Below are 27,500 nucleotides of genomic sequence, written 5' to 3'. Positions count from 1 at the left end.
AACCTGTAGGAAAAGTCGAGCATTTTAATATAATAAGCATATCATCCTCGTGGATGGAATGCTATTTATTTATTTATTTATCTTTTTATTTATTTATTTTATATTACTGTGTCACGCTATTCTCTACGACAGACCGACAAATCTGTAATATGAAAAAAAGCGTAGTTTTCATGAGATAAACATAAATGACAATTGTCACATTACTATATCTTATGATTAACCACTTTATCCCTTGAAAGATTAAATCACATTTCATTGCTATGCATAATCAGTGACCATGTTTACTTTTACAACAATTTTATTGAATTTTAGATTATCCTGTGGCCTTGTAAATGGGGCCTAAACATAGCAAACTAGAGACTCACTGGCCCTAAAATTCCTATAACTACGAAATTGTCTGCTATTACAACTTACATGTAAGGGTAGACCTCACATTTGGGTATAATGCCAGTCCACCCGCCATTGATGCAATGGCGTACCATGTCCCCGCTGGCGTGACGGTAATTCCGGACACATGTGAAGGTTGCATTGTAGCGGCTCTCAACAACAGTGACAAAGTACAGCGACATTAGTCTGGATGGGGAATTGGGAGGATGATGGTGGTGTTATGAAGACGGTGATGATGATGATGATGATGATGATGATGATGATGATGATGATGATGATGGTGATGATGATGATTGTGGTGGTGGTGGTGGCGATGGTGATGGTGTTGATGGAGTGATAATGGTGGTGGTAGTGGTGGTGGTCGTGGTGGTGTTAATGATGATGTTGATGGTGATGAAGATGATGAAGATAATGATGACGATGATAATGGTGATGGTGGTGGTGTTGTTGATGATGAGGATGATGATGATGATGATGATGATGATGATGATGATGATGATGATGATGATGATGGCGGTGGTGATGGTATCATGTGATAGGATATGATGTGATATTGTGATATAATATGATACGATAATATGATATGGTATGATATAACATGATGTGATGTGATATGATGTGATATGATATTATATGGCATGATACGATATGAAGTGTTATGATATGATATATGATGTGATATGATATGATATAACACGCTATGATACGATATAACGTGATATGATAGAATATGATATGATATATCTTACTGATTGGCAGTGAGATTGACAACTGGAAGACATGTACGATGAATATCTGTGTGTGAGATAATTGTTGGGATGAGATCGGTGAATGGAATAACACTTGTGTTGTTCAGCTGACACCCTGCTTTTGTCATGGTTGAAACAAAGGAAACAGAGAAGCGCCTGGTTTTAACAATGTTCGATTGGGGCCTGTTACAAAATAAAATTTGGATGGTGTGATTTAGTATAAAAGAAAATAAGATCTTATTACATATGAAAACCACCGAGTCAATATAGATAATAAAAAAAATAATAAAATCCCCTTCATTTATATACTTAAGGGGAGATATTTCTTTAGGGTTAATCTCATTGGAAGACCGGAAAATAACCCACGCGTCAGCTTCAGTGGTCTAGGGCAAGGTGACTTGCTCGAGGCCACACAGCGAGGCAGGGACTCAAACCCGCTTCCTTTTGGGCTTATAACAAATATTATATCGCGGTGCAAAGCTGCAAATCAATAATATGGTATTATTCGGGACGAACTCGGTGAAGAAAATTGAACATTAAATCTAAATCTTGAACACTGAGGATTTTTTTAGGAAAAAGAACTCACTCTCATCAAGTGAGTCATTTATTTTACTGTACTAAAAGTGTTTGATCCTAAGATTCAATTAATGCATCCTAACGCAATGCCACATTATATAGTTTATATAAAATTGTTTTAAAAATAGAGCATTTCTATAGCGCAATATCCACTAAACGGGCTCAAAGCGCTTTACAAGGGGCCCCTGGCCAACAGCAACACTTAACATGTAGGAAGGGACATGACGCCTGTTAGGCGATACTACACATTTTTCGGACAGAGACAACGCTGTTAACGGCCTAGTATCCATTTCTGAGTACGGTGAGAGAAAGTGAGTAAAGAGCCTTTTCCAAGGGCGCAACTATGCGCCGAGAGAGACTCGAACCCAGGACCTTCCGACCCGAAAGCGAGTGTCATACCACTAGACCACACACACACACACACACATAATAATATATATATATATATATATATATATATTATATATATATATATATATATATATATATATATATATATATATATATATATATAGAAACGAGTCGTCTCGGCCAAAAAAATGTGAGTGAAAATTTACATTATATATATATATATATATATATATATATATATATTATATATATATATATATATACAAGTGTTTATGTGTGTGTGTGTGTGTGTGTGTGTGTGTGTGTGTGTCTACATACATATATACACTAATCTACCAATTTTATTATTCGAGTATTATTTATTTGTTTATTCATTCATTCACTCGTTATCTCGGTTTTGATTATCAACAGTTAAGTAGATCTTATAATTCATCTGTCTTGTATTACCTTCAAAACTTTTAAAATGGTATCTAATTTGCATTGCTTTTTTCGCTATCTTGCTCAATGTACGGAGAGAGAGAGAGAGAGAGAGAGAGAGAGAGAGAGAGAGAGAGAGAGAGAGAGAGAGAGAGAGAGAGAGAGAGAGAGAGAGAGAGAGAGAGAGAGAGGCTTTCTTGTCCCTGTTCTTTTGTCGGCTGTCTAAGCATTTATAGTTAGATAGTATAGTATTAGTGTGGAAAGTAAACCTTCCTTTCTCGGCTCGGGAGGCCTTCCGAAAGCTCCTACATCTCCAGTATTCTTTTTTTAAAATAATGTTCTAGTAGGGGGTTTGGGAAGGGGGGGAAGGGGAGACATTAAAAAAAAAAGATTTCCCTCTCACAAACCCTCTACTAGAACATTATTTTTTAAAAAGAATACTGGGGATGTAGGAGCTTTCGGAAGGCCTCCCCTCGGCTCGTCTGCTTCAGGTTAATATTCAGTGCAATATTGTGGGCGGAGATGAAACATTTTTCTGAGCTGACCTCAAGAATAATTTATGTAAAATGAGGAAATCTCCGAAATACATCTAGACGTGTCTAGTAGATATCTAATCTCTTGGACTTGGTCTTGACTTTTGATTTTGACTCAAAGAAGATAGTAATTCCTAAAAATTTGAGAACTTCCGCCAAATAAACGGCTTGGTATTTTTTTTTTAAACAGAACTAAAGGCTGCACAGATCATTTATAATAAATACAAGTAAATGAACGTGAACTAAATATCTCACCATTATTTCGAGCCTTGTAAATATGCAGTTCTTTCACGTTGGAAATATATTTTGACCATTTTTAAATGGTGCTCTTTAGTACAGACAAAATCAGCGATTCTATGCATAATTCACATTCTTTTAAAAGTAAAGTCGGAGTATCAAGATAGATAGATAGATAGATAAATAGATAGATAGATAGATAGATAGATAAGATAGATAGATAGATAGATAGATAGATAGTAGATAGATAGATAGATAGATAGATAGATAATAGATAGATAGATAATAGATAGATAGATAGATAGATAGATAGATAGATAGATAGGGTAGATAGATAGATAGATATAGATAGATAGATAGATAGATATAGATAGATAGATAGATAGATAGATAGATAGATAGAGATAGATAAGATAGATAGATAGATAGATAGATAGATATTAGATAGATAGATAGATAGATAGATAGATAGATAGATAGATGATAGATAGATAGATAGATAGATAGATAGATAGATAGATAGATAGATAGATAGATAATATAGATAGATAGATAGATAGTAGATAGATATAGATAGATAGTAGAGATAGATACGCAACACATTTTTTTTCTTCTGAAAAAAAATCATCTCGATCCGATGAAGACTGAGTTGTTGTTGTTGTTGTTGTTGTTGTTGTTGTTGTTGTTGTTGTTGTTGTTGTTGTTGTTGTTGTTGGATGATTTTTATTGTATTTTTTCTCTCTGCTTTGTTTGGCACTGTTTTATGTACTCCTTTTCAGAATTTTCTCAAATTAAGAAATTAAGGGGCAGGCACCGGTGTAAGATAAAAGAACTGAGCAAGTGTGTATGAAAGGTGCCTGACAAAGCAAGAAAGAAAAATACAAGACCGGTAATCAGAATGTCCCAACGATCGGGTGCCTCTGTGGTGTAATGGTAGCACGTATGACCGGTAATCAGAAGGTTTGAGGTTCGATCCCCAGTCGAGGTCGACTGATTTTTTGGAATGGTTTTTTTTTCTTGTCTTTTTCTTTCTTGCTTTGTCTGGCACCTTTCTTACTCTCTTGTTCAGTTCTTTATCTGTTCAGAATGTCACTGCCTGCTCCCAGCTTTTATATTTTTTCTTTCATAATTTGACCTGTAGCCGGCGACCAGTTCAGAGTTGTAAGGTTATTTTTTTTTTTCTGTCTGGATACACTGCTATGATCGTCGGAGAAGTATTTCATAAGGGCGTCCGCCATTGTTCCGATAGTTCAAAACAGTTACTAAGTTATTGTGTGTCATTACGAGAGAAGTGACGTCACGACTGTTGAAACCTATTGCTATTACCGATGACTTCCTCGCGTTGAAAGGGGACATATTAATTTGGAGGTCGACTAGGCAGAACAAGATTCCTCTGGGTGGAGACGCCGTTCCTATGAGCTGGGAGAAAAGTTTTCTGAGTTCTGTAAGGGGTGATAGTCTGGTTAATACAGTTCAGTGAGCATTACTCATAAACGGGATGGCAAAAAAGAATAACCTGACTATAAACGTTCATGGATACACACAGTTTTGTGTGTTGGTCCGTTATACTTCCGGATGGCAATGTTATGAGCTTCTTAGCCAAGCGCATACTATCTATAGCCTGACACTAGAACCCTCCAGGACTGGCAGTTTGACGTCATTTTTTTAGGTTTGTGTAGCGTCTAGTGAGTTGTTGTTAATAGAGCTCAAGGAAACAAGTTATTTAATTGGTTGAACTATTGAATACAACTCACGATTTGTTTTCTTTTGTGGCAAAAGACTGACATTTTGACGTCATTTTTTGGTCAGTGTCAGGCTATAGATAGAATGCGCTTGGCCAAGGAGTTCACAACATTGCCATCCGGAAGTATAACGGACCAACACACAAACTCTGTGTAACCATGAACTTTTATAGTCTGGTTAATACAGTTTAGTGAGAACAACTCACAAACGCGGATGGCAAAAACCATAACAAAGGCCTGAGTGACGTCATCTGCATACTATCTATAGATAGAATGCGCTTGGCCAAGGAGTTCACAACATTGCCATCCGGAAGTATAACGGACCAACACACAAACTCTGTGTAACCATGAACTTTTATAGTCTGGTTAATACAGTTTAGTGAGAACAACTCACAAACGCGGATGGCAAAAACCATAACAAAGGCCTGAGTGACGTCATCTGCATACTATCTATAACTTTACGATGGCTACGCTTCTAGACGCTTCATAAGTGTGGAAAATTTGCGTAGTGAGTTGGTTGTCATGTAGCGTACAAAAAAAGGAATATAACAACAATTTCAAACAAGAACAAACACTGAATGTTTTGTTTTGTTTTTGGAAGCTGCTCTCTCCATCTTTTTACATTACTTCTTACAACTCAAAGCTTCTCGCGGTTAATATCCACGTAAATAGTTATAATGTGTGCGGCGATGTGGGCTTGTGGTATGACACTGGCGTTCGGATTGGAAGGTCCTGGGTTCGAGTCCCGCTCTGAGCGGCGCATAGTTGAGTCATTGGAAAAGGCTCCTAACTCATACACTCTCACTGGGTGGGGTTCTTTACCTCCCATTGTTGACAGGGAGGCACTTACTGTGTATTCCATCCCCCTGTATCTGTTTTCCAACATGCTTTCTGTCTTTGTCTTGGAATGAGACTACTGGTTTGTACAAACCTCTCATGGGTGGGTTCTTTACTCCCATTGTAGACAGGGGGACTTACTGTGTATCATCCCCTGTATCTGTTTCCAACATGCTCTCTGTCTTTGTCTTGGAATGAGACTACTTGGTTTTGTACAAAGTACAAATCTAGTTGGAGGGAAGCAGTCAAATGTATAGTTAGAGTTTTAGGAGTTGATATTTTTTTTCTTGTTAATCGCTGCATTATTTTTTGTTTACATATCATACATGATTTGTAAGCATTGAGTGTGAACCTCTTAGAGTGGAGTTGTTCTCGTGTCTTTCACTCAATCCTAGGCTTTTTGCTACTTTTCAAAATTGGAAAAAAATGTATTGAAAATTCTACATATATAGTTTTATTCATCTACCATTAACATGCAAAAACTATAAAACATTAGCTTTGATACTACGCCTTATAAAAACGCAATAAATAGGCATAAGGGTAAAAGTAACCTGGGTAAACTACGGAGATAGTAGGTGTTAGGGTTGATTGAGTTAAGGTGATCTCAAACTAAGTTCACAGATAGTGTGCTCTTGGGATCTACATAATCTGTTCTCTATTTGAACCAATTATCCTTTGTCTTAGCTTTTCTTTGGTGCTTAATTTGAAATTCTAGTACTTTGTACTATCCCATTTTCTTCCTTTTACTGGCGCTGAAATGATTAATGTGTTGCAATCGCCGTAAAACCCTTAAAAACAAACATTCATATCCTCTCACCGTACTCAGGTGTAAAATGAGTAGGCCTACCTGGTTGTAACGGACCTGTCTCTGTCGGAAAAAAAATTGTAATATCACCTGACGTCATATCTTGTCCTACATATTAAGTATTGCTGCTGGCTAGGCACCTATTGTGAAGCGCTTTAAGTAGTGCGTGCTATATAAAATCTAAAGTTATATACTTGTTGAGTAATGTGAAGTCTGTCCTACAGTATGGATGTGAAACTTGGAACGCATCACAGGCATGTATAAGGAGGGTACATATTTTCGTAAACAGGTGCATGCGTAAGCTACTCAGAATAAAATGGATGGATAGAATACAAAATGAAGAAGTATGGAAAAGAACACAGCGGAAACCAGTGGGAGAGGAAATAGGAAGAAGACGATGGAGGTGGATTGGACACACGCTTAGAAAGAATGACTCAACTATAACAAAGAAAGTATTGGACTGGAATCCTCAGGGCAGAAGATCAAGGGGAAGGCCACGAGGAACATGGAGAAGAATTAAAGAAGCTGATATACAGAGAAGTGGTAAGACCTGGATTGAGATTTTTAAAAAAGTTGGCTCAAGATAGAGAAGGATGGAAACTGTTTGTCTGTGGCCTATACCCTGACCATAGCACCACTATAATACTGGCCGAGGCACGAGGATGATGACCGTAGGGGTTAAGGCTATTGTATTCGTTACACAAAGCGGGGAAATTGAATGCGTGATTAGGTACCGTGTGTAGTCAGCAATCACATAATTTTCGTCTGTCTTTGTTTCGTTGTATTCGTAACACAGAGAGGGGTTATTGAATACGTAATTAGGTACCGTGTGTAGTAATGTGTGTATTCAGCAATCAAATTTTCATTCTTTGTTTCGACTTCACTGGTCACAACTGCTTTGTTTTCTCTCACTTCATTCAATTTGCTGGATTTTTGAATTTTATGTTTTTAATTAAGTGGAAATGTGATTATCATTGTTGACATTCCGGAATCTAGTTTACTATTTCTTTATCGGACTATTTATTTATTTTTCTAAATCACTACTTGACTTAGAATTCCATCATCATGGGAAAGAAATGCAGCACGTATGGCTGCAAGTCGGGCTATGCTAGTTCGACAGACAAAATTCCAGTGTACAGTTGTCCTCTTGATCTTAATGAGAAGTTGAAATGGGTTCAAGCCATGCCTGACCAATTATCTGTTGATCAAGTTACCAAATATATGGGAAGGTGCGCTAAACATTTTCCTGATTCAAAAATGAAGAAAGCAGGAAAATTTATGGTACCAGCTGACCCTCCCACATATTTCCCTGACGCACCATCATCGTGGGCTGGTGTCCTTCAATCATAAGATAGAACAACAACAAAATCAACCGCTGCATCTCGGGTTCCCGATGAGGATCAACAATTGAAAGAATTTAGTATGAGAGACATATTAAAATCCTCCACATTTCCTGACGATTTGCAGAAAAAAAAATTAGAAAATTACCCAGGTACTTTAATTTGGGGAAAAGACGATAACTTTTCTTTCCTTAGTGAATCAAGAGATGGGCCTATTTATGCTTTTTCAATTCATTTTAATTCCTTGGGTGTAGACAAACACGGAAACATAAAGGGAATTATTTATGAAGCATACGCAGGTGTCACCCTGCTATTTGTAAAGAAATCAAATGCTGGTCACAATTCCAGGAGCTAGTTAATTTCATCTGCTCATCAATTGACACCCAGGATGACAAATTCAAATTTATTGAGAGACAAATATATCTGATGAAACTTCCAAAAAACAAAAGGATATATGCAATGGATGATTTATGCAAAGCATTTTCATGGTATGCCGTTTCAAGACATCTGTATTCTCAATTGAGAGAGGTACTTCAACTTCCTTCAATAACAACACTTCAAAGAGTAACGAGATCAGCAAAGAATATTGATGATGTCAAACTTTTTTCGTCTTTTTTTTTAATTCTAAAGAAGAAAGGAGCAGTGCTTGCATTATAATTGCAGATGAAGTTTTATGCCAAAGCTTCATTAACGTACAGAGGTAATGTTTATTTATGAGGAATACCAGCTCCATAAGTGATGCACATTTTAGAAGTTTTTAAAAAATGTATTGATTAAATTATTAAATATTTAGTGAATAGTACAAGGGCGTACTTTTCCGAATTGAAACGATAAACAAATAAATAATTAAGTAAATATAACAAAATATATAACCATTTGACCATTTATATGTAATACATTTTCATAGATTCACCCTGGCTATTGTGTCCATCACAGGGTTTCGTTTACCTATCTAAAAGTGTAAAATAAAATCGTAGAGTATTGAAATTTTGATGACATAATTTAATATTAATATGGCATAATTTAAAAATTCTGTTTAAGACAATCAGGAAGTATCAGATAAAACGAGAAGGAGCTTTGACTATTAAAGTGACAAATTTTTCAGAATCAATGCAATCAGGTTTACAGTAAGTCTCAAAATAAAGGTCATACTTTAAATTTCTTGTTAATCTCATTATACCATATTTATCTAATATCATTTCATTATACAGTCATTGTGTTACAGTGCCTATTACTGGGATGTGAACTTTGTGATTAGCCCTTAACTGACAATGAATCAACGCTCTTGGATGAAATTTATGATTTAAAATGTTCTGTGAGCCACGACGAGAAACTTACTCTTTTATGCATAGGTGGTTACATCGCAATGAAACACGAGGAATTGAGAGGGCAGTCATGTGATTATGAGCAAGATGTAAGAGTTTATCTCGAAGGTTTAGACAGGGGTGGTCTTAAATATCCATCTCCTCCGTTTTATGATTTTGTGAATCTTGCTTACATTTTTTTACAAAAACTACCGAGAACATGTGCAGGAATAGGCTTATCAAAGTTTGGCAAGAATTTCCGGACACGTTCAACCTCAACTTCGTTCCCAAGAAGCAACCCCGAATGAGATTAGCCAATATATTTTAAGAGACACTGCCTAGCATTTCCATCAGAGAATAAGATTAAAACAACAAGAAATGTAGCCAAATTATCATCAACATCAATGTAACCAACTATAACATCGCCACTGTTGCTTGTTTAGCACCGCATTTAAGGTAAGATAATGCAATCTTCATCATCATCATTGACATCACATATCATTATCATCATTGTCATCACCATCATCATTTGTCCCTTCCCCAATCTTTTATTATCTCCCAAACATATTATCTTCTTCATTCTATGACCTACCTCCTTCCCTCTCCAAATTTTTTTCCCCGTTATCAATTTTTTTGCTCACTATAAAATTATCACGACTATCTTCATCATCTCCTATTTAACACTACTTCTACTACTACTACTACTACTACTGCTACTACTACTACTACTACTACTACTACTACTACTACTACTACTACTACTACTACTACTACTACTACTACTACTACTACTACCACCACCATCACATTGAGGTGCTTCTTTTCCACAAAACTTTGTTCGTTGTTACTCATCAAAGTTCAGTGTTGACTATCAAACTGTCCACTACTGTAAAAAAGAAACAAAATCCCCCAAAGGTCTCTCTCTCTCTCTCTCTCTCTCTCTCTCTCTCTCTCTCTCTCTCTCTCTCTCTCTCTCTCTCTCTCTCTCTCTCTCTCGTTGTTGTTGTATTTTGAGTCCATCTCAAATAAAGTTTTGGGTACGGTTATTTCTATACAAAGCTTAACTTGCCATCACGTCATGATTTTTAATTAGAATATAATATAGACTATTTATTAGTAAATCATCCCTCCGACACGTTTAATGAGATAAATAATTACTACTCGCGTCTTACATCACTGCCCATTGCATATCGGTCTTTAGTAATTCTCACTAACACTAGACTAACACACTATCTACACACTACACAGCGCAAGTCAATGGCCTTAACCTACTCGGCTCGAGACGCGTGCGACACGGCCTTGACTCTTTTAGTACGCCATGCTCTTTTAGTACGCCACGGTTGGAATGAATTGGATTTTATGTCGAATGTGATGTCGAGGAAGTCAACTGTTTTGTTTGTTTGTTTTTTTTTTTTTTTTTTGTTTTGCTTCTATCGTGCTTTTCAAATTGTTGTTCTGGAATATTTTACAGATTTGTTTTTGTTGTTGTTGATCTTTTCGTTCGCTCTTGGTCGTTTGTTGACTATAGCGAGTCCGTCATCTCTATAGAGGTCGATGTATGTGTGTGTATGTTGCAGTTGTGACAGGATGTAGAGTCCGACCAGTTCGCATGTTTCAGCACCGTCGAACGAACACATTGTTACGTCGAAATCGTTTGGCGCTTTGTCCACGGCGTGTTGACCTAGTATAGTGTGTTGTGCTTGGTGTGTTTGATGATGTGTTTTTCCTCTTCTGTGATGTTGGTGTATACTTTTGCTGCGAATTCCAATTCTTTGTTTAGTAAGTCTGGGGTGATGTAGGGGTAAAAATCGCAAATGTCGAAAGAGATGAAGGTCCAATTTTCTTTGTTTTTGATATTTTTAAACCATCCAATGACTTCATCGGTGTTTTTCCTCTGGTTGAATTTAGTTGCTTCTTTGACGTTTTTATTTATTTTTGTCTTATATCTTTTTGCAGATTTTTCCAATTTCAGATTTGTATGGATTTATTAGTCTACATTTTGGATTATTTTTGAAGTCAGGCTTGTGATCTTTTAATGTGATGAACGCTTCATCTCTCTCTCTCTCTCTCTCTCTCTCTCTCTCTCTCTCTCTCTCTCTCTCTCTCTCTCTCTCTCTCTCTCTCTCTCTCTCTCCCCCCATTCCGTTGTAGATTATTTCACATGGCATGGTGTATTGTGTTCGATTTACATTCATTAATATTCTTTTCGTTATCTCTGCCCTCTTCTATGCACCTCCTCTCTCTCTCTCTCTCTCTCTCTCTCTCTCTCTCTCTCTCTCTCTCTCTCTCTCTCTCTCTCTCTCTCTCTCTCTTTCTTTCTTTCTATCTATCTATCTGTCTCTCCAACCTTGTAAAGTATTTCACATGTTATTCCTCATGATGTGCATCCGTTCTACGTACATTCATTTACCTTTTTACGGACGTATTATTATTATTATTATTAATCTTGAACTATTCTCTTTTACTTTTAATAGGTTTAGAGTGTTCAATAATAAAACAATGATTTGTTTAGAGAGATGTTTCGTACATAGAACACAACATGTTTCAGTTTTACTCAGTTTGCCAGAGTCAGACTTTGGGGTGGGTAACAGGTTGGCAGTATTGGCAGTAGTGTTTGTTAGGCCGTGACCATGACGTAATTATAGTCGGCCATGGCCGTGACGCAACTCAGCCAATACGCTGATAGGCCGGTGTCAGCCTATCTGCGGTTTCGGCTGTGCGTGGGCCGAAGTCCTTGATACTAACACACCACATCTTGCAAATTACATAAGGGGTTCTTTGACCTTTTTACCTGCAACTTGGACAACTGCTCTGCTGAAACTGACAAAACGCCTCTTCACATTTTAGCCAGAAAACTTATAAATTAAAAAATTGTTCGATTTAAAAGACCCTAACCTTGTCAAGACATTAAAATCTTAGACCCATCAACTCGTCAAAACGTTTCCAACTCAATGCCTCAAAGAATTCATGAGGGTTTAAGAATTTCTAAAACATTTGGGCCATATAACCTGATAACTATCGCGCACTGTAGAAAAATTCGTAATTTATTTTTTTTTAAATAGCCAGAAAACTCGTCCTTTAAATATCGATATCGGTTTAAATTAAATGAACTTCAGTTTGGCAAAAACCATCAAACCTAGGACCTCGCGAAGTCCCGGGTTTGAGAGGTTTTGCCAAGGTGAGGGTAATTAAAATCGATCAATATTTGAACGATGAGATTTCTGGCCAATTTTTTTTTAAATACGAGTTTTTTCCAGAGTGCGGCAGCTAACTGGTTGATAGATCGGTATACTATGAAATTAAATGTTTTCTAGCTAATAAACATAAAGGCTTTTTGGCGGTGTTTGGTTGTGGGTGGTCGGTTAAACACACAAGGGGAGAGAGGACAGCACCATGATAGTTGCACAATTCCTGCATTGAAAACCATTAAAAACAACAAAAAAAAAAAAAACCTCCGCTGATAAAGGTAGAGGCTAGGTAGACGACACAAGCCCCCGTAGACAAATTTGCTGTAAAAATCGCTAGTATTATTTAAAGAATATAACATTTCTTAACTGAACTGTGCTGTTGCTGGTTTTAATAATATCAAACAATATCTATACCAGTAACAGGGAGGATAAGAAATTTTCGAAAATTGTGATGTTACTGATTTTAACACATTGAAAGATTGAAAAGATGGTATTATCTTAACTCTCTCCTTACCAACTCAAGGAAAATCGTCACATTTGTTACGATGCAACCAACAGTTTTATCATTCTGTTTTCTTTTGTACATCACAAATGTCTATAAAAACTTGATATTGTGATGTAGAGCACATTTTGCTGAACAATATCATGTATAGGATGTACTTGTTGATTTTCTATTTGATTAAGAGAAATCCATTTTTTGTGTGAGAGAGGTAAAACATGCACATGTTACCATAACCTCAAATTGAACAACTGCACCTCTCTCGGCAAACAGTTGTAGTCCTTCAGAGCGATAAAGCCCATGGAGCCGGTTGATTTTCGCTGCTCTACACGAAAGATAGCGATAACATTCTACCCCTTAGATAGGACACTACTCTATTGCAAAGCAATTTCACCAGGTCTATGACGGGTTATAAGCTGGTGGATCATTGAGGGAACAATGCGCCATAACTAACAATAACGAAGATTGTGTCGGTCATCGATGTCCCAAAAATATAAATAAATAAAATAAAGTGATTTGAGGGTATCTTACTACGACTGGGGGGGGGGGGGGGACCGATAGCTCAGTTGGTAGAACACTCGCTTCACAAGAAAAGGGACCGAGGTCGATCCTGGGTGCAGTCGAGTTTTTTTTCTGACCCCCCCCCCCCCCCCAGTCCACCCAACAGTGATTGGGTAGTTGGGTCTGTTAGATCTGGCGGAAAGTACTTTGCGATAGACTAGCGTCCTGTTTAAAGGGTGGCAAGTAATTTCTATTGTCCGTTTCATGCTACAGAACCGGGATATACTCTGGCAGCATGGGCCTTATGGCTCTGAAGGACTACTTACTACGACTTGTATCCTTTATATCAGACCGGAATAAAAATTCTAAAACAGCTTATATTACTGTTTTATTTCGTTTTAAATTAGTTTTTAGATTGGCGATGCTAAATTATATAGTCCAACAGCAGTTACTTTGTTTTTTGGAACACCCTAGTATATTAGAGCTCTGCAGTTCATGTCTGGTCCTAAAAACTGACTTGAAAAGAAAGTTAATACCGAGCAAAACAGGTTGAGGTTTTTTGGCCACTTAGAAATGCAGTTTGTCATTCCTTCAACCCTCTCCTTACGAACCATAGGAAAATCGTCACATTCGTCACGATACAGCTAACAATATTCTCTTCCTGACTTCCTTTGTACATCAAAATATTTAAAGAAAATATGTTTATTATAGCTATAAAAACTCGATACTGTTTGGAGATCTCATTTTGCTGGACAATAATATTATGTATAGAATGTCCTTCTTGCTTTTCTGTTTGAGTAGGAAAAATCTATTTTTGTGCTGGGTGGGTGGGAAGTTTTGTAGAAAATTTGGAAAATGGCCTGTAAGTAGAGAGTTAAATGCTTTAATGTCTAGCGTATATTATTATACATTCATGTCATCCACGTATACACCTCCTGACGAACAGCCCCCTTTATTTACATACGGCGAATGATTACATGTTTTAAGGGAGGACGTTCATAGCTATTCATAAGTTAAGTTATGAAATAACATCAGACATAGAAACGTGGAAGAAAAAATCCGGTAAAAATATTACTCCGTCTTATTAATGATAATAATACTACATTAGTGACCAGCCGCGTCTGTTGGTATTACAACTGTATGCATTGAATATGACGTTTATTGGGTTTAAGAGAGAGTATCCAGAATGTGTAATTTATATTTCTGAATGTGTCAAGGATGAAATCTGACTCTCAGCAAATGAGGGAATTTGTTTTGACTCAAATTCTAGGAATGAAAAAGATTTAGTTGAATTTATAGATAGTTCGAAGATGACGTCACACGGGTCTTTGTAATTGTGTTTTGCCATCCGCGTTTATGAGTAATGCTCACTGAACTGTATTAACCGGACTATAAACGTTCATGGGTACACACAGTTTTGTGTGTTGGTCCGTTATACTTCCGGATGGAAATGTTATGAGCCTCTTAGCCAAGCGCATACTATCTATTTTTTAATCTCTATTGTCTTCTGGCACTTTTCTACTTACTTCATATCTTGTTGTTACCAACATAAGTGCCTGCTCCACTCGCTTTTCTGAATTAAAAATTCACCCCATACACCGGAGCATACTCAATGTCTCAATCGTTTCTATGTTATATGTTTGTGTTGAGAATATTGGCTATTAAGCGTAACTGCTGGTCAAAATAACTTCGCGATGGTGGTGGGCGAATGAATCGGCGGTCTCAGAAGTGGGTGAGAGAGGGATCTAGAAATGACTTGGGTTTGATACGAATAATTTTGTGTTCGTGGATAGCTCACACGGTAGAGCCACGCTCTCACCTGCCAGGCGGAGTTGTCGTACCAATAAGGTCGCAGGTTCAAACCCCACCACCGCCGCGAAAATTTTTTATTCTCTATTGTCTTCTGGCACTTTTCTACTTACTTCATATCTTGTTGTTACTATCTATTGACCAGTACGGTTAAGGCTAATGCATTCGTTACACAGGTACCGTGTGTAGTGTGTAGTCAGCAATCAAATTTTCGTCAGTCTTTGTTTCAACTGGCATTGGACACAACCGCTTTGTTTTCTCTCGCTTCGTTCAATTTGCTGGATTAAATTTTATATATTTAATTAAATGAAATTGTGCTTATCATTGTTGACTTTCCGGATTTTAATACTTATATGTTATATATTATATTTAATTAAGTGAAAGTGTGCTTATCATTGTTGACATTCCGGAATTTAATTCGTCATTCTTTGTTTCAACCTAGGTTGGTCACTACGCTTTTTTTCTCTCGTTTCGTTCAATTTGCTGATATATATTTAATTAAGGGAGGTGTTAAGTGGAAGTGTGCTAATCATTGGTGACATTCCGGAATTTAGTTTATCATTTCCTTATCGGATTATTTGGGATTATTTATTTATTTATCACCGCATTTAAGGTAATATATAATGCAATCTTCATCATCATCGTCACATATCATTATCATTATTTTGTCATCATCATTTGTCCCTTCCCCAATCTTTTATTATCTCCCAAACGTAATATCTTTCCTACCCCCCTCTCTCTCCAACATTTTTTTTCCTGTTATCAATTTTTTGTCACTATAAAATTATCACGACTCCATTCATCATCTCCTTTCTAGATTTCTACTACTACTACTACTACTACTACTACTACTACTACTACTACTACTACTACTACTACTACTACTACTACTACTACTACTACTACTACTGCTGCTGCTGCTGCTGCTACTATTGCTACTACTGCTGCTGCTACTACTACTACTACTACTACTACTACTACTACTACTATTACTACTACTACTACTACTATTGCTACTACTACTACTACTACTACTACTACTACTACTACTACTAGTAGTAGTAGTAGTAGTAGTAGTAGTAGTAGTAGTAGTAGTAGTAGTAGTAACTACTACTGCTACTGCTGCTGCTATTACTACTACTACTACTACTACTACTACTACTACTACTACTACTACTACTACTACTACTACTACCACTACTACCACTACTACTACTACTACTATTATTATTGGTCGTGATGATGATGTGGTGGTGGTGGTTGTTAAAGTAGTCGTAGTGATGGTGATGTGGTGGTGATGGTGGTTGTAGTAGGAAAGGTAGTGATGATGATGTGGTGGTGGTTGTGGTTGTAGAAGTAGTGGTAGTGCTAATGATGAGGTGGTGGTGGTGCTTGTTGGAGTAGTCGTAGTGATGATAATGTGGTGGTGATGGTGGTTGTAGTAGGAATGGTAGTGATGATGATGATGTGGCGGTGGTTGTAGTAGTGGTAGTGATGATGATGATGTTGTGGTGGTTGTAGTGGTAGTGATGATGTGGTGGTGGTGGTGGTGGTTGTAGTGGTAGTGATGATGTGGTGGTGGTGGTGGTTGTAGTGGTAGTGATGATGATGTGGTGGTGGTCGTGGTTGTAGTGGTAGTGATGATGGTGTGATGGTGGTGGTTGTAGTGGTAGTGATGATGATGTGGTGGTGGTGGTTGTTGTGGTATTGATGATGTGGTTGTGGTGGTGGTTGTAGGAAAGGCCCGAACTTGCTTGGCTGTCATTATCCCCAGACACCTGTCTGGGGATAACGAAAATTGGTTATCCCCAGACAGGTGTCTGGGGATAACGAAAAGGCTGGGCTTTCATTAACCCCAGACACCTGTCTGGGGATAACAAAATTTCGTTATCCCCAGACACATATTTGCAACTTCGCTCTTTTAAACAATTATCCACATTCCAGAATATGGAATGTTTCCAAATGCTCATAGAAATAAGGAAAGTTAATAAAATATCTATAAAAACATAAAATTAACCAACATTAAATCAGTTGTTACTACATATACACAATATGCGTCGACTTCGAAGTGTGTGTCATAGCTGAATGGTTTAGTCGTCTGCCCTGGAAGTTTTACCAGAATCGACGTTGTGGGTTCGAATCCTGGTTCCGCCACTTTTTTTTTCTTTTAATTCCGTCTTCTTTTTACAGAACGTTGCAAGGGATAAATGTCCCATCCATCCTTCCCCCACACACACACCTTTTTTTTGTGCGAGTCTATTCTTTTCTCCTTTTTGTTTGACCTTTTGTTCCGTTTCTGAACATGAATTTCTTGAAATTGTTTTTATTTTGTTTAAAATATTGTTTGTTTGTTTTTTTTCTCCTCTATCTGACCATTTGGTCGCTCTCTGAATATTTCTGTTTGTTTGCTTTTAAATTAGTTATCCTTTTTAGTCACTTTTTGAGATCGGAGTGGGGACAAATATGACAATTTGCTAGAAAATAGAAAGGAACTAAGAGAGAGAGAGAGAGAGAGAGAGAGAGAGAGAGAGAGAGAGAGAGAGAGAGAGAGAGTTTTTAAAAAAAGAGGTGGGGGAGGATGGATGGGACATTTATCCCTTGCATCGTTCTGTAAAAAGAAGACGGAATGTAAAAAAAAAAAATAGTGGCGGAACCAGGATTTGAACCCGCAACGTCGATTCTGGTAAAACTTTCAGGGCAGACGACTAAACCATTCGGCCATGACACCCACTTCGAAGTCGACGCATATTGTGTATATATGTAGTAACAACTGATTTAATGTTGGTTAATTTTATGTTTTTTATAGATTTTTTATTAACTTTCCTTATTTCTATGTGCATTTGGAAACATTCCATATTCTGGAATGTGGATAACTGTTTAAAGGAGCGGAGTTTCAAATATATGTCTGGGGATAACGAATTTTGGTTATCCCCAGACAGGTGTCTGGGGATAACGATTTTTCATTATCCCCAGACAGGTGTCACATTCGTTACGAAAATCGTCACATTCGTTACGATACAACCAACAGTTTTATTATTCAAATTTCTTTTCTACATTATAAATTTTAAAGAAAATAAACAGTGTTTTGTACAGAATGGCAAATCACAAGGCGTCGTTAGGACCGTCAAACGATGGGACCGTGCCTGCGGTAGATGCTGTAGAACCGCTAAGTGTAACTGAGAGCGGAGAAGGCGTGTTGCCTCAAAACATGAAAATAGTGCTATAACATTATCCATTAAGCATGTGTGTATGTGTGTGTGTGTGTGTGTGTGTGTCTGCGAAGATTGATGGAGCGGGTTGGGTCAATGTTAGGGAGTGAAAGGAAAAGGGATTGTTAATATTTTGTGTCTGTGACATGCTGGACCAAAAGTATGGGAAGAGTTTGTTTTGATTTTTTTTTTTTTTAATTTTTGGTGGGGAGGGGGTTGTTGTTGTCTCCATTCCTTTTTTCTCTTTTCGTGTGGCTATGTGGCCTTGTGGTACGACACTCGCTTTCGGATCGGAAGGTCCTGGGTTCGAGATCGCTCGGCGCCTAGTTTAGTCCTTGAAAGACTCTTTACTCACATCCTATCACCGTACTCAGGTGTAAAATGAGTACCAGGTCGTCAACAGTGTTGTCTCTGTCGGAAAAAATTGTAACATCGCCTAACAGTCGTCATGTCTCGTTCTACATGTTACGTGTTGCTATTAGTCGGGGACCCTTTGTAAAGCACTCCGAGCACATTTAGTGGATATTGCTCTATATAAAAGCTCACGTTTTTTATTTTTTTAAATTGAAAAAAAAAATATTTCTACCTTTGGATAGGACGCTGTCTATACCAAAGTACTTTTCGCCAGATCTAACAAACCCAGCTACCCATTCACTGCTGAGTAGACAGGGGGATCAGAAGAAAAAAAGCTCGACTGCACCCGGGATCAATCTCTGGCCCCTTGCGTGTAAAGAGAGTGCTCTATCAACTGAGCTATCGGGCCCCCCAAATAATCTAATGGTGCTTTTTAACAATACAGACTTTATAATTGTTATTTTTGAAGAACGCTATAGTATGTGAAACTTGTATCATTTGATTAGTTAAAACACCAAACGAAATAAGAATATTATTGTATCATCAAATGACAACAATGCGATAGAAAGGAGTGGTGACAACAGATAGCCAAAAGAAAAAATCGGACCAGCTAGGTTCGAAACACACACACACGAACACACACATACACACAAACACTCATCTTATAGTATTCACATTCATTTCAAAGAATAACCCATTAGAGAAGAGGGGTGATGTCGTCAAAATAGATCCTTGTCATTGCGATCGTTAATGTGTAGTAAATTAAGAAATTTACCCCGAGAAATGGAATCGTCCAAGGCGTCTCGCGGCCCCTCTTACCCCACCACACACACAAGAGGGGGTTGGTGCGATTAAATAAGTGGGATGGGTGGTGATTGGTAGAAGAGAGGCGAACGACCTAGGCAAAAGAACCGAGAAAAGGCAGTAAAGAAACTAGAATCGCTGGGACCGTTCAAATAGAAAGATGAGAGTGAGGACCGCCAACGGTTCTTCACCTTGGGACCTGTCCAGCTAAGGAACCGTGGGACCGGTCCTCAGCGCGGCACCAGTTTAAATTACGAGACGCAGGAATGATGCGTTCGGGAATGTTTTATTTTGCGTTTGATTAAAGCGCATGGTTTAACATTATGAAATGATGCAGAAGGCGGTGAATGTTTAAAAATACGTGGCATGTGGTTAAAGCACACAATTTTATCAATACTATATTATTATGAGGTGTGAGATTACGTCACAATGAGTTATATAAATATTATTATAAGCCCAGAGGAAAGGCGCGAGACATTGGCTTTTTTATTGAGCAGAGTGTATATAGTTTTTGCGAATATTTTCATTATCATATTTTTCTCCTATCGATTTGCTTATAACTGTTGTAATTGTAATCAATATTTATGAGTTATATCAAAATATTCTTTCATTACTGATTAAATTATAATCGTATATGGATTTAGATGTCTATAATATATTATTGTACCTCATATTATAAGTCGGAATCGATGTAATAATATTGTTTAAATGGAATCATACACTGTAAGGAAATACAAGGTATTGGTTGTGATATGACAGTAAATGACTAAACATACATGGAAGCTGAGATTATCACCCATGTCGTGTAGAGTTGAAATTGAGATTGAATAAGACAACGTGAGTATATCGCATATGGAATTTGAACCATTCTTTCTCAAGCAAGAATATTTATATGTGATGGAATATGATGAGAATTAAACACTTTTATTGCTATGAAGATGGAATTTCAGGTGAAAAGATTTTTTTTTTGAAACTTTCAATTAATAGACATCTTATCATCCGTGTTGTAATACTTTAAAAACTATAATCGATATATTATATATAAATGTTGTAGTCAACTTTGGTGTTGGGTAATTTAAATGTTTTAATTGATCTTTGGTGTTGGGTAATTTAAATGTTTTAATTGATCTTTGGTGTTGGGTAATTTAAATGTTCTAAATCATCTTTGGTGTTGGGTAATTTGAAATTTAAACTTTTAAAAATATTTAATTGATATAAGTATTGTCACTTTGATAAACTATTTCTTACATTTTATATCTAATTCTAATGAGATGTTGCATATACATTTAATCTCTTACTGATTTTAAAAAAAATTGAAATTCTAAGAAAGGGGCGTATGGAAGATAGTTAGCTTACAGCAAGTGGGTTTAATGGTGTTCACAATGTTTGTATATCAGTTAAATTTGGTCATTATATTGAGTACTAGAAAATTACTTTCTTTGATTGGTTTTACTTGGTATTTGGGGATAAAAGCATTAAATTATTGTTGGTATTTATTATTTAGACGTACAGTATTATTTGGGCGTACGATAAATTCGGGCGAACCGTATTTGTTATTTGGGCGTACCTTTGATTATTTGGGCGTAAAAAATTACCTTTGGTTAAAGGAATTGTGGTACAGTTTACAATGGGATATAAAACAGAGTGTTTCTGATTCTATTTTACCTTTTGATTCTGGATTCTACTTCGTTATGAGCTGCACACTTTAAATTTTTTGTGCTCACCATCACTTATTTTCTTTTACGGACTTAAAAATATTCCACGTATATTGAAAAATGGTTACTTAGGCAAAATGACTTTACATTTGGACTGATTTTACGGATTTGGAATTTATGAAACTGATTGAATTATGACCATGCTATTTGATTTGGATTTGGAATTAATCACGATTTGGATTTTGAATTTATCACAACAAATAAAACTGTAAGACATGAAACTTGGAATCTGGACTCTTATTTGAATGTTTTGATGTTGTACATTCAGTTATCATCATCGGCCCTTGAGAACTCTTTCGTCATTATTAACATCTACAACACAACGCAAAGGATAATATTACTATCTATCAAAAACAACACTGTGTGATCATCAGCCATTACATAATATATGTGTAACTACGCCACAAGTGGTCATAATTGACGTGCACTTAGATGCAGGTCTGGTAACCCAAAATGTTATGGGATCATTTTTATAGTGGAACTACTCACACATTAACGCAAAATATGTTCAATTATAACAATGTTAACCAGTTATGCGTTTGGTTATCATCTCAATTATTCATTCCAATTAATGTGCAGGATATTTCATTATTTGGACAGTTGGTCAGTGAAAGGAATAACAATAGTGTATTCGGTTAGGTTAAGAAAATTGTGATGATCACTTTAATGGTGAGAAGTAAGTAGTATTAATTTAGAAGTCGTTCCGTCAGGAGCCGGAGGGGACAAGAACAAACAGGAAATTCAACTGTATCAAGGATATCGGTCCCTTTGTTTATGATCGAGTGTGATTGGGACTCCCAATGATAATAAATCATACACGAGTAAAAAGGGCCTATAGATTTCTAGTAAAATGAGATTGTCCATGAATAAATTTTAGTTAATTTTAATGAAAACTACAGATGATTGTGGCAAAAAGATTGCGACTACTTTCCTCTTTCCTTTTAAGGTCCCGATAGTTCATTGGGAGAGCACTCGTTTCATAAACGAAAAACAAAAACACAAACAAAACAAAACCAGATTTAGCTGTTATATAGCACAATATCTACTAAACGTGCCACTAGCCAATCTAAAGATATAAACAACAAGAAGTTATATTTTTTTTAAAGGAAGGGGGTGGGGGTGGGTAGGGTCACCCAACTTCGACATTCAGCACACTAAACGATGAGCTCGAATGTGGGGTCATTCCAACGTTACCTTTAATATAGAGTAGAGAGGGTTCAATGACCTTATGACCTTACTGTCATACTCTAAAAAAAAAAACACGTATTTCAGATTTGGCCAGAAAATTCGCCCTTCAATCATCGATCGAGTAAAAAATGACCCTCTCTTGGGATAGGTTTTTAATTTTTTGGCAAAATGAGGGTCATAAGTCCCAGGTTTGAAAGTTTTTGGCAAGATGTGGGTCATAAGTCCCAGGTTTGAGAGTTTTTGGCAAGATGTGGATGGTAAGTCCCGGATTTGAGAGTTTTTGGAAAGATGTGGGTCATAAGTCCCAGGTTTGAGAGTTTTTGGCAAGCTGTGGGTCATTTCATTTCATCGATATTGAAGGACGATTTTTCTGTCCAAATTATTAAATACGTTTTTCCCCCCTTCAGACCACAGCAGTTTACATAGTGCTGCCTATCAGTAATGCAACTCTAATTAGCTGTTCTGCAGCATTAAAAAGCTTTGGCCTAAAAACTTTTACTTCAAATGTCAATTTAAAGGAACTTTTGACTTACCAAAAGTTTCAAACATGAGTGACTCGATGAGACCTGTTTTGATTGACAAGCTAGTGAGGGTAATTTTTATCAATTGTTGTTTGCTTTAGAACATTTTTCTTGCCAGGACGAAAGTATATTATAAGTGTTTAGTCAGTGGAAGAAAGAATTGATCATTAACCTCGAAGGCGTGTTTGATAATACGATGCTTGACTGATATAGGAAGTTATATTGACCCGAGAGCGAGACATCAATTTTACGAGGTGTCTGGTCGAGGTCAACAAGTCCCCGATTACGGTTAGAGCTTTTTGAGCTTTAATATAGCGCAATATTCACTAAAAGCGATTTACTATGGGTCTGTAGCCAACAGCAACACTTATCATGTAGGACGAGGCATGGCGCCTGTTTTTCCAACAGTGACAAAGTTGTTAACGGCCAGGTACTCATTTTACTTTTGAATACGGTGAGAGAATTTGAGAAAAGAGCCTTTTCCAAGGACTCAACTATGCGCCACTCAGAGCGGGACTCGAACCATGACCGTCCGATCCGAAGGGGAGTGTCATATCACTAGATGCATTTATATCGTATAAGAACACCTACATCTCCCCTAAGATAAATAAAATCAGGAATGTTGGGTGTTTCTCATATGTCATATTTTGACAATTTGTACGGCTATGACTATGAGGTCTTGTGGCATGACACTCGCTTTCAGAACGGAAGGTTCTGAGTACGAGCCTCGCTCGCTCAGTGCATGGAAATTGCACTTTACTCACATTCTCTCACCGTTATCAGGTTTAAAATGAGTACTTGGCCGTTAACAGCTTTGTCTCAGTCCGAAAAACGTGTAATATCGACTAGCCGATGTCATGTCTCGTTCTACATGTTAAGTGTTGCTGTTGGCCAGGGACTCATTGTAAAGCACTATGAGCACGTTAAGTGGACATTGCATTATATAAAAGCTCATGTTTTTTTAAAAAATGGTGATCTGGACTTTACTGTTAAAATTCCCAAATGAAATAATTTCAGGTTGTTTCACAGAAACAAGATAATATAACCTTGTCCTCAGGAATAATACTAGGAAAAAAGTAGTCATTGAGAACCATGAGGCCCATAGAGCCGGAGTTTATCCCTGTTTCTATATCATCATCATAATCATCTCAGTCTCCTCATCATCATTACTTTCATTAGTTTTATATTGTACTCCCACAGCCGGGAAAAATGATCTAACATTTGATCTAGTAATGATCAAACTATAAGTGGACAATCGTGACAATCTAACACTTGGTCTAGTAATGATCAAACTTTAGTAGAAAATCATGATAATGATAATCTGATATTGGCTCCAATAATGATCAAACTATAATTGGACAATCGTGAAAATCTGACATGTGCTCTAGTAATGATCAAACTTTAATTGGACAAAAGTGACAATCTGACATCATTTGATCTAGTAATGATCGAACTATAGGTGGACAATTATCACAATCTGGTAATATTTCAGGATGTACCAGATGAGGAAAATGGTGTTTATTGTCAGGATGGACAGATTTAGGAAATTAATGTGTTTTGAAGTTAAAGAAATAAAACTCACCCTTATCAATGAGGGCATTCTTTTAATTTTGAACTCAAAATTTGTAAAGTTGACTCCAGTCTTCCCTTCTAAAATATCAAAGTTCGTAACATTTAGGAGACACAAATTGTAGTCGCTATAGTTAATTTAAAAAATCATCAATTTACACTCACACTGATTAAATAACACCCCAAAATTCTTTAAATAGTTAGTCTGGAATCAACCGTCATTTTCAGTAAGTTTTAATGACTAAGAGATGAACATGATGTTCTGGACTAGAAGTCAAAAGTTTTCGTATTTGTGGACAGGTTTTATTAAGGAAAAAACTTCAATTTCTAGTACAACATAATACCGTTTGGAGACGATTGGCCACAAATGCTAAAAACTATTCTTACTCATTGCTGATTCACAATTTTGAATTCGATATTTCTTTCTTTTTTTTTTCTCACTACAGGACCAATCTATTGAGACCAGTAATCTACAGCCGAATAAAGTCTAAAGTAAAGGAGGCAACATCGAATTTTTAATAAGAAGAATCATCACACAACATAAAAAATCCGAACATTTTTTATACTTCAAAAACAAAAAAGACTTTATTGGAACGCTTTAAAGTCAAAGCCATACAAAATGCTTGGATTACTCATCAATCTGATCACCCCTACCACTGTTTTGGTCTTTGTCTTCGTTCTCCTGTTGACTTTCTACTTCAAGTCCATGCCAAGGTCAATGAACATGCCACCCGGGCCATTTCCGCTTCCTGTCATTGGCAGTTTTCTGGAATTTCAAAGGAAACCCGAGCAGGGAGATTACCATATTTTCCAAACGCTTGCCAGAAAATACGGCAAGTTGTTTAGCTTAAAGCTTGCATCTACCTACGCAGTCGTCATCAGCGACTACAACATGCTCATTGAAGCGTTTGTTAAAAAATCTGACGTCTTCAGCGATCGACCTGAAAAGATTTTTTATATAATTAAGTACATAAACACAAAGCTGGGGGCAGGTATTGTCACAAATAACGGTCACAGCTGGAAAACACTGAGACGTACAGCCCTGACAACAATGAGAGATTTTGGCGTGGGAAAACACAGCTTGGAAGAGAAAATTCAGGAAGAAATTCGAGTTCTTCTTGACGCATTCGGTCAAAAGAACAACCAACCATTTTACACGAAACCTTTGTTCAATCTCGCCACTTCAAATGTTATTTGCCAAGTGATTTTCGGTTCAAGATTTGAATATGAAGACGAAAAATTTAAGGAACTTCTGAGAGTTCTAGACGATTCATTGAAGAACAATCCCGTATTCACACCGGTCAATTTCTTCCCGTACCTTCGACATGTCCCTCACTTCAAACAGATAGTGGAGAATTTCATTCGTACGTTGTTGCTTACATCTGAATACATGAAGACCCTTGCCGCAAACAACGAGTCAACATACGACCAGGATAACCTTCGGGATTTTGTCGATGTGTTCATCAAGATGAAACGAGAACAAGGAAAAAATGAAACATACGATGATAGATGTATGGCTCGTGTCATTGTTGATTTATTCACCGCGGGATCAGACACAACCGCCAACAGTTTAGCATGGACAATGCTCTACATGGCAAAATATCCGGATATCCAGAAAAAATGCCAGCAAGAGATTGACCAAGTCTTGGGCAAAGGGAAATTACCGTCTTTGGCGGACAAAGAAAAGCTACCATATTCAGAAGCCACTATTTTAGAAGTATTGCGACTTCGGCCTGCCGCTCCTGCTGGAGTTCCTCATGTCATGAATAAAGACATAGAATTCCAAGGGTATCACCTACCACAAAACACATTAGTTTTTGCAAACCTCGCATCTATAAACTTGGATCCCAAAACATTCCCAAACCCTGATAAATTTGATCCTGAGCATTTCCTCAGTAAGGATGAAAATTATCACGGAACAGTAGGGTGTCATTTTCTCGTAGGTCCAAGCATACTGTTATGGGTGAATCCTGCAAAAATGACAGGATTCCTATTTTCACAGCAAATTCTTCTTTTGTACCACAGTCCGGAGCATGAAGCCAATTGATCTGACTCCCGGGGGTAGCCTTATTTTTAAGGCATGGGGTTCAGAACCTTGTCTTCACACGAAGAGAGTAATAAACTTATTTGAGATGTGAAAATATGTAATGGTGAAGCTGATGATGATGAAGATGATGATGACGACGACGACGATGATTCTTATTAGGATAATGATGATATAAAAATGTCATGCGTATCTGTCACGAGGTCTTTCTGTGAATGAATTGGGATGTGCGTAAATGTTTTTCATTTAATTTTTTCAATTATTTTCCTTCTTTTAGAGCTCTTATATTCGGAGTAAAGCTCTACAAAAGCTGTATTATTATCATTATTGTTGTTGCTGTTATTGTTATTATTATTATTTTTGTTATTTCTATTATTATTATTATTATTATTATTATTATTATTATTATTATTATTATTATTATTATTATTATTATTATTATTATTATTATTATTATTATTATTATTATTATTATTACCATTATGATTATTTTTACTGGTACTATAATATCAATATTATTGAACTGATGAAAATCGTTATAACAAAGACAAAGGTGATAAGGTAGATGATGATGATGATGATGATGATGATGATGATGATGATGATGATGATGATGATGATGTTTATGAAAATTATTTTGATCATAATGATGATGATGACGATGATGATGATAATGACGTTGATGATGATTATGATGATGATGTGATGATGATGATGATGATGATGAAGATGATGATGATGGTGAAGACCATGATGACAAAGACGAAGGTGTTGAGGTTGATGATGATGATGATGTGAAGACATGTGACAAAGACGAGTGT

At 36.8% G+C, this 27,500-nt stretch overlaps 2 protein-coding genes across 2 annotated transcripts in view; one reads left to right on the top strand and one right to left on the bottom strand.

Annotated features, from left to right (window-relative positions):
- Positions 1-3,403, bottom strand: part of LOC144976755 (uncharacterized) — a 23,301-nt gene extending 19,898 nt beyond the window's left edge. Inside the window, exons 1-3 of the mRNA XM_078921151.1 lie at positions 3,269-3,403; positions 1,137-1,319; positions 415-573 (exon numbers count right to left, since the gene is read on the bottom strand). Of these exons, the coding sequence (XP_078777277.1) occupies positions 415-573; positions 1,137-1,264 (287 nt within the window). The 5' untranslated portion in view covers positions 1,265-1,319; positions 3,269-3,403. The remainder of the gene's footprint in view (positions 1-414; positions 574-1,136; positions 1,320-3,268) is intronic.
- A 7,219-nt stretch (positions 3,404-10,622) lies between these two features.
- Positions 10,623-27,500, top strand: part of LOC144976464 (uncharacterized) — a 32,355-nt gene continuing 15,477 nt past the window's right edge. The window contains 2 exon segments of the mRNA XM_078920755.1: positions 10,623-11,057; positions 25,082-26,574. Coding sequence (XP_078776881.1) covers positions 25,255-26,574 — 1,320 coding nt within the window. The 5' untranslated portion in view covers positions 10,623-11,057; positions 25,082-25,254.

The sequence above is a fragment of the Berghia stephanieae genome, chromosome 7 (genome assembly GCF_034508935.2).
Source record: "Berghia stephanieae isolate SIO BIC M18660-M18661 chromosome 7, UCSD_Bste_1.3, whole genome shotgun sequence".
NCBI lineage: Eukaryota > Metazoa > Mollusca > Gastropoda > Nudibranchia > Aeolidiidae > Berghia > Berghia stephanieae.
This window is presented reverse-complemented; position numbering and strand designations above follow the sequence as displayed.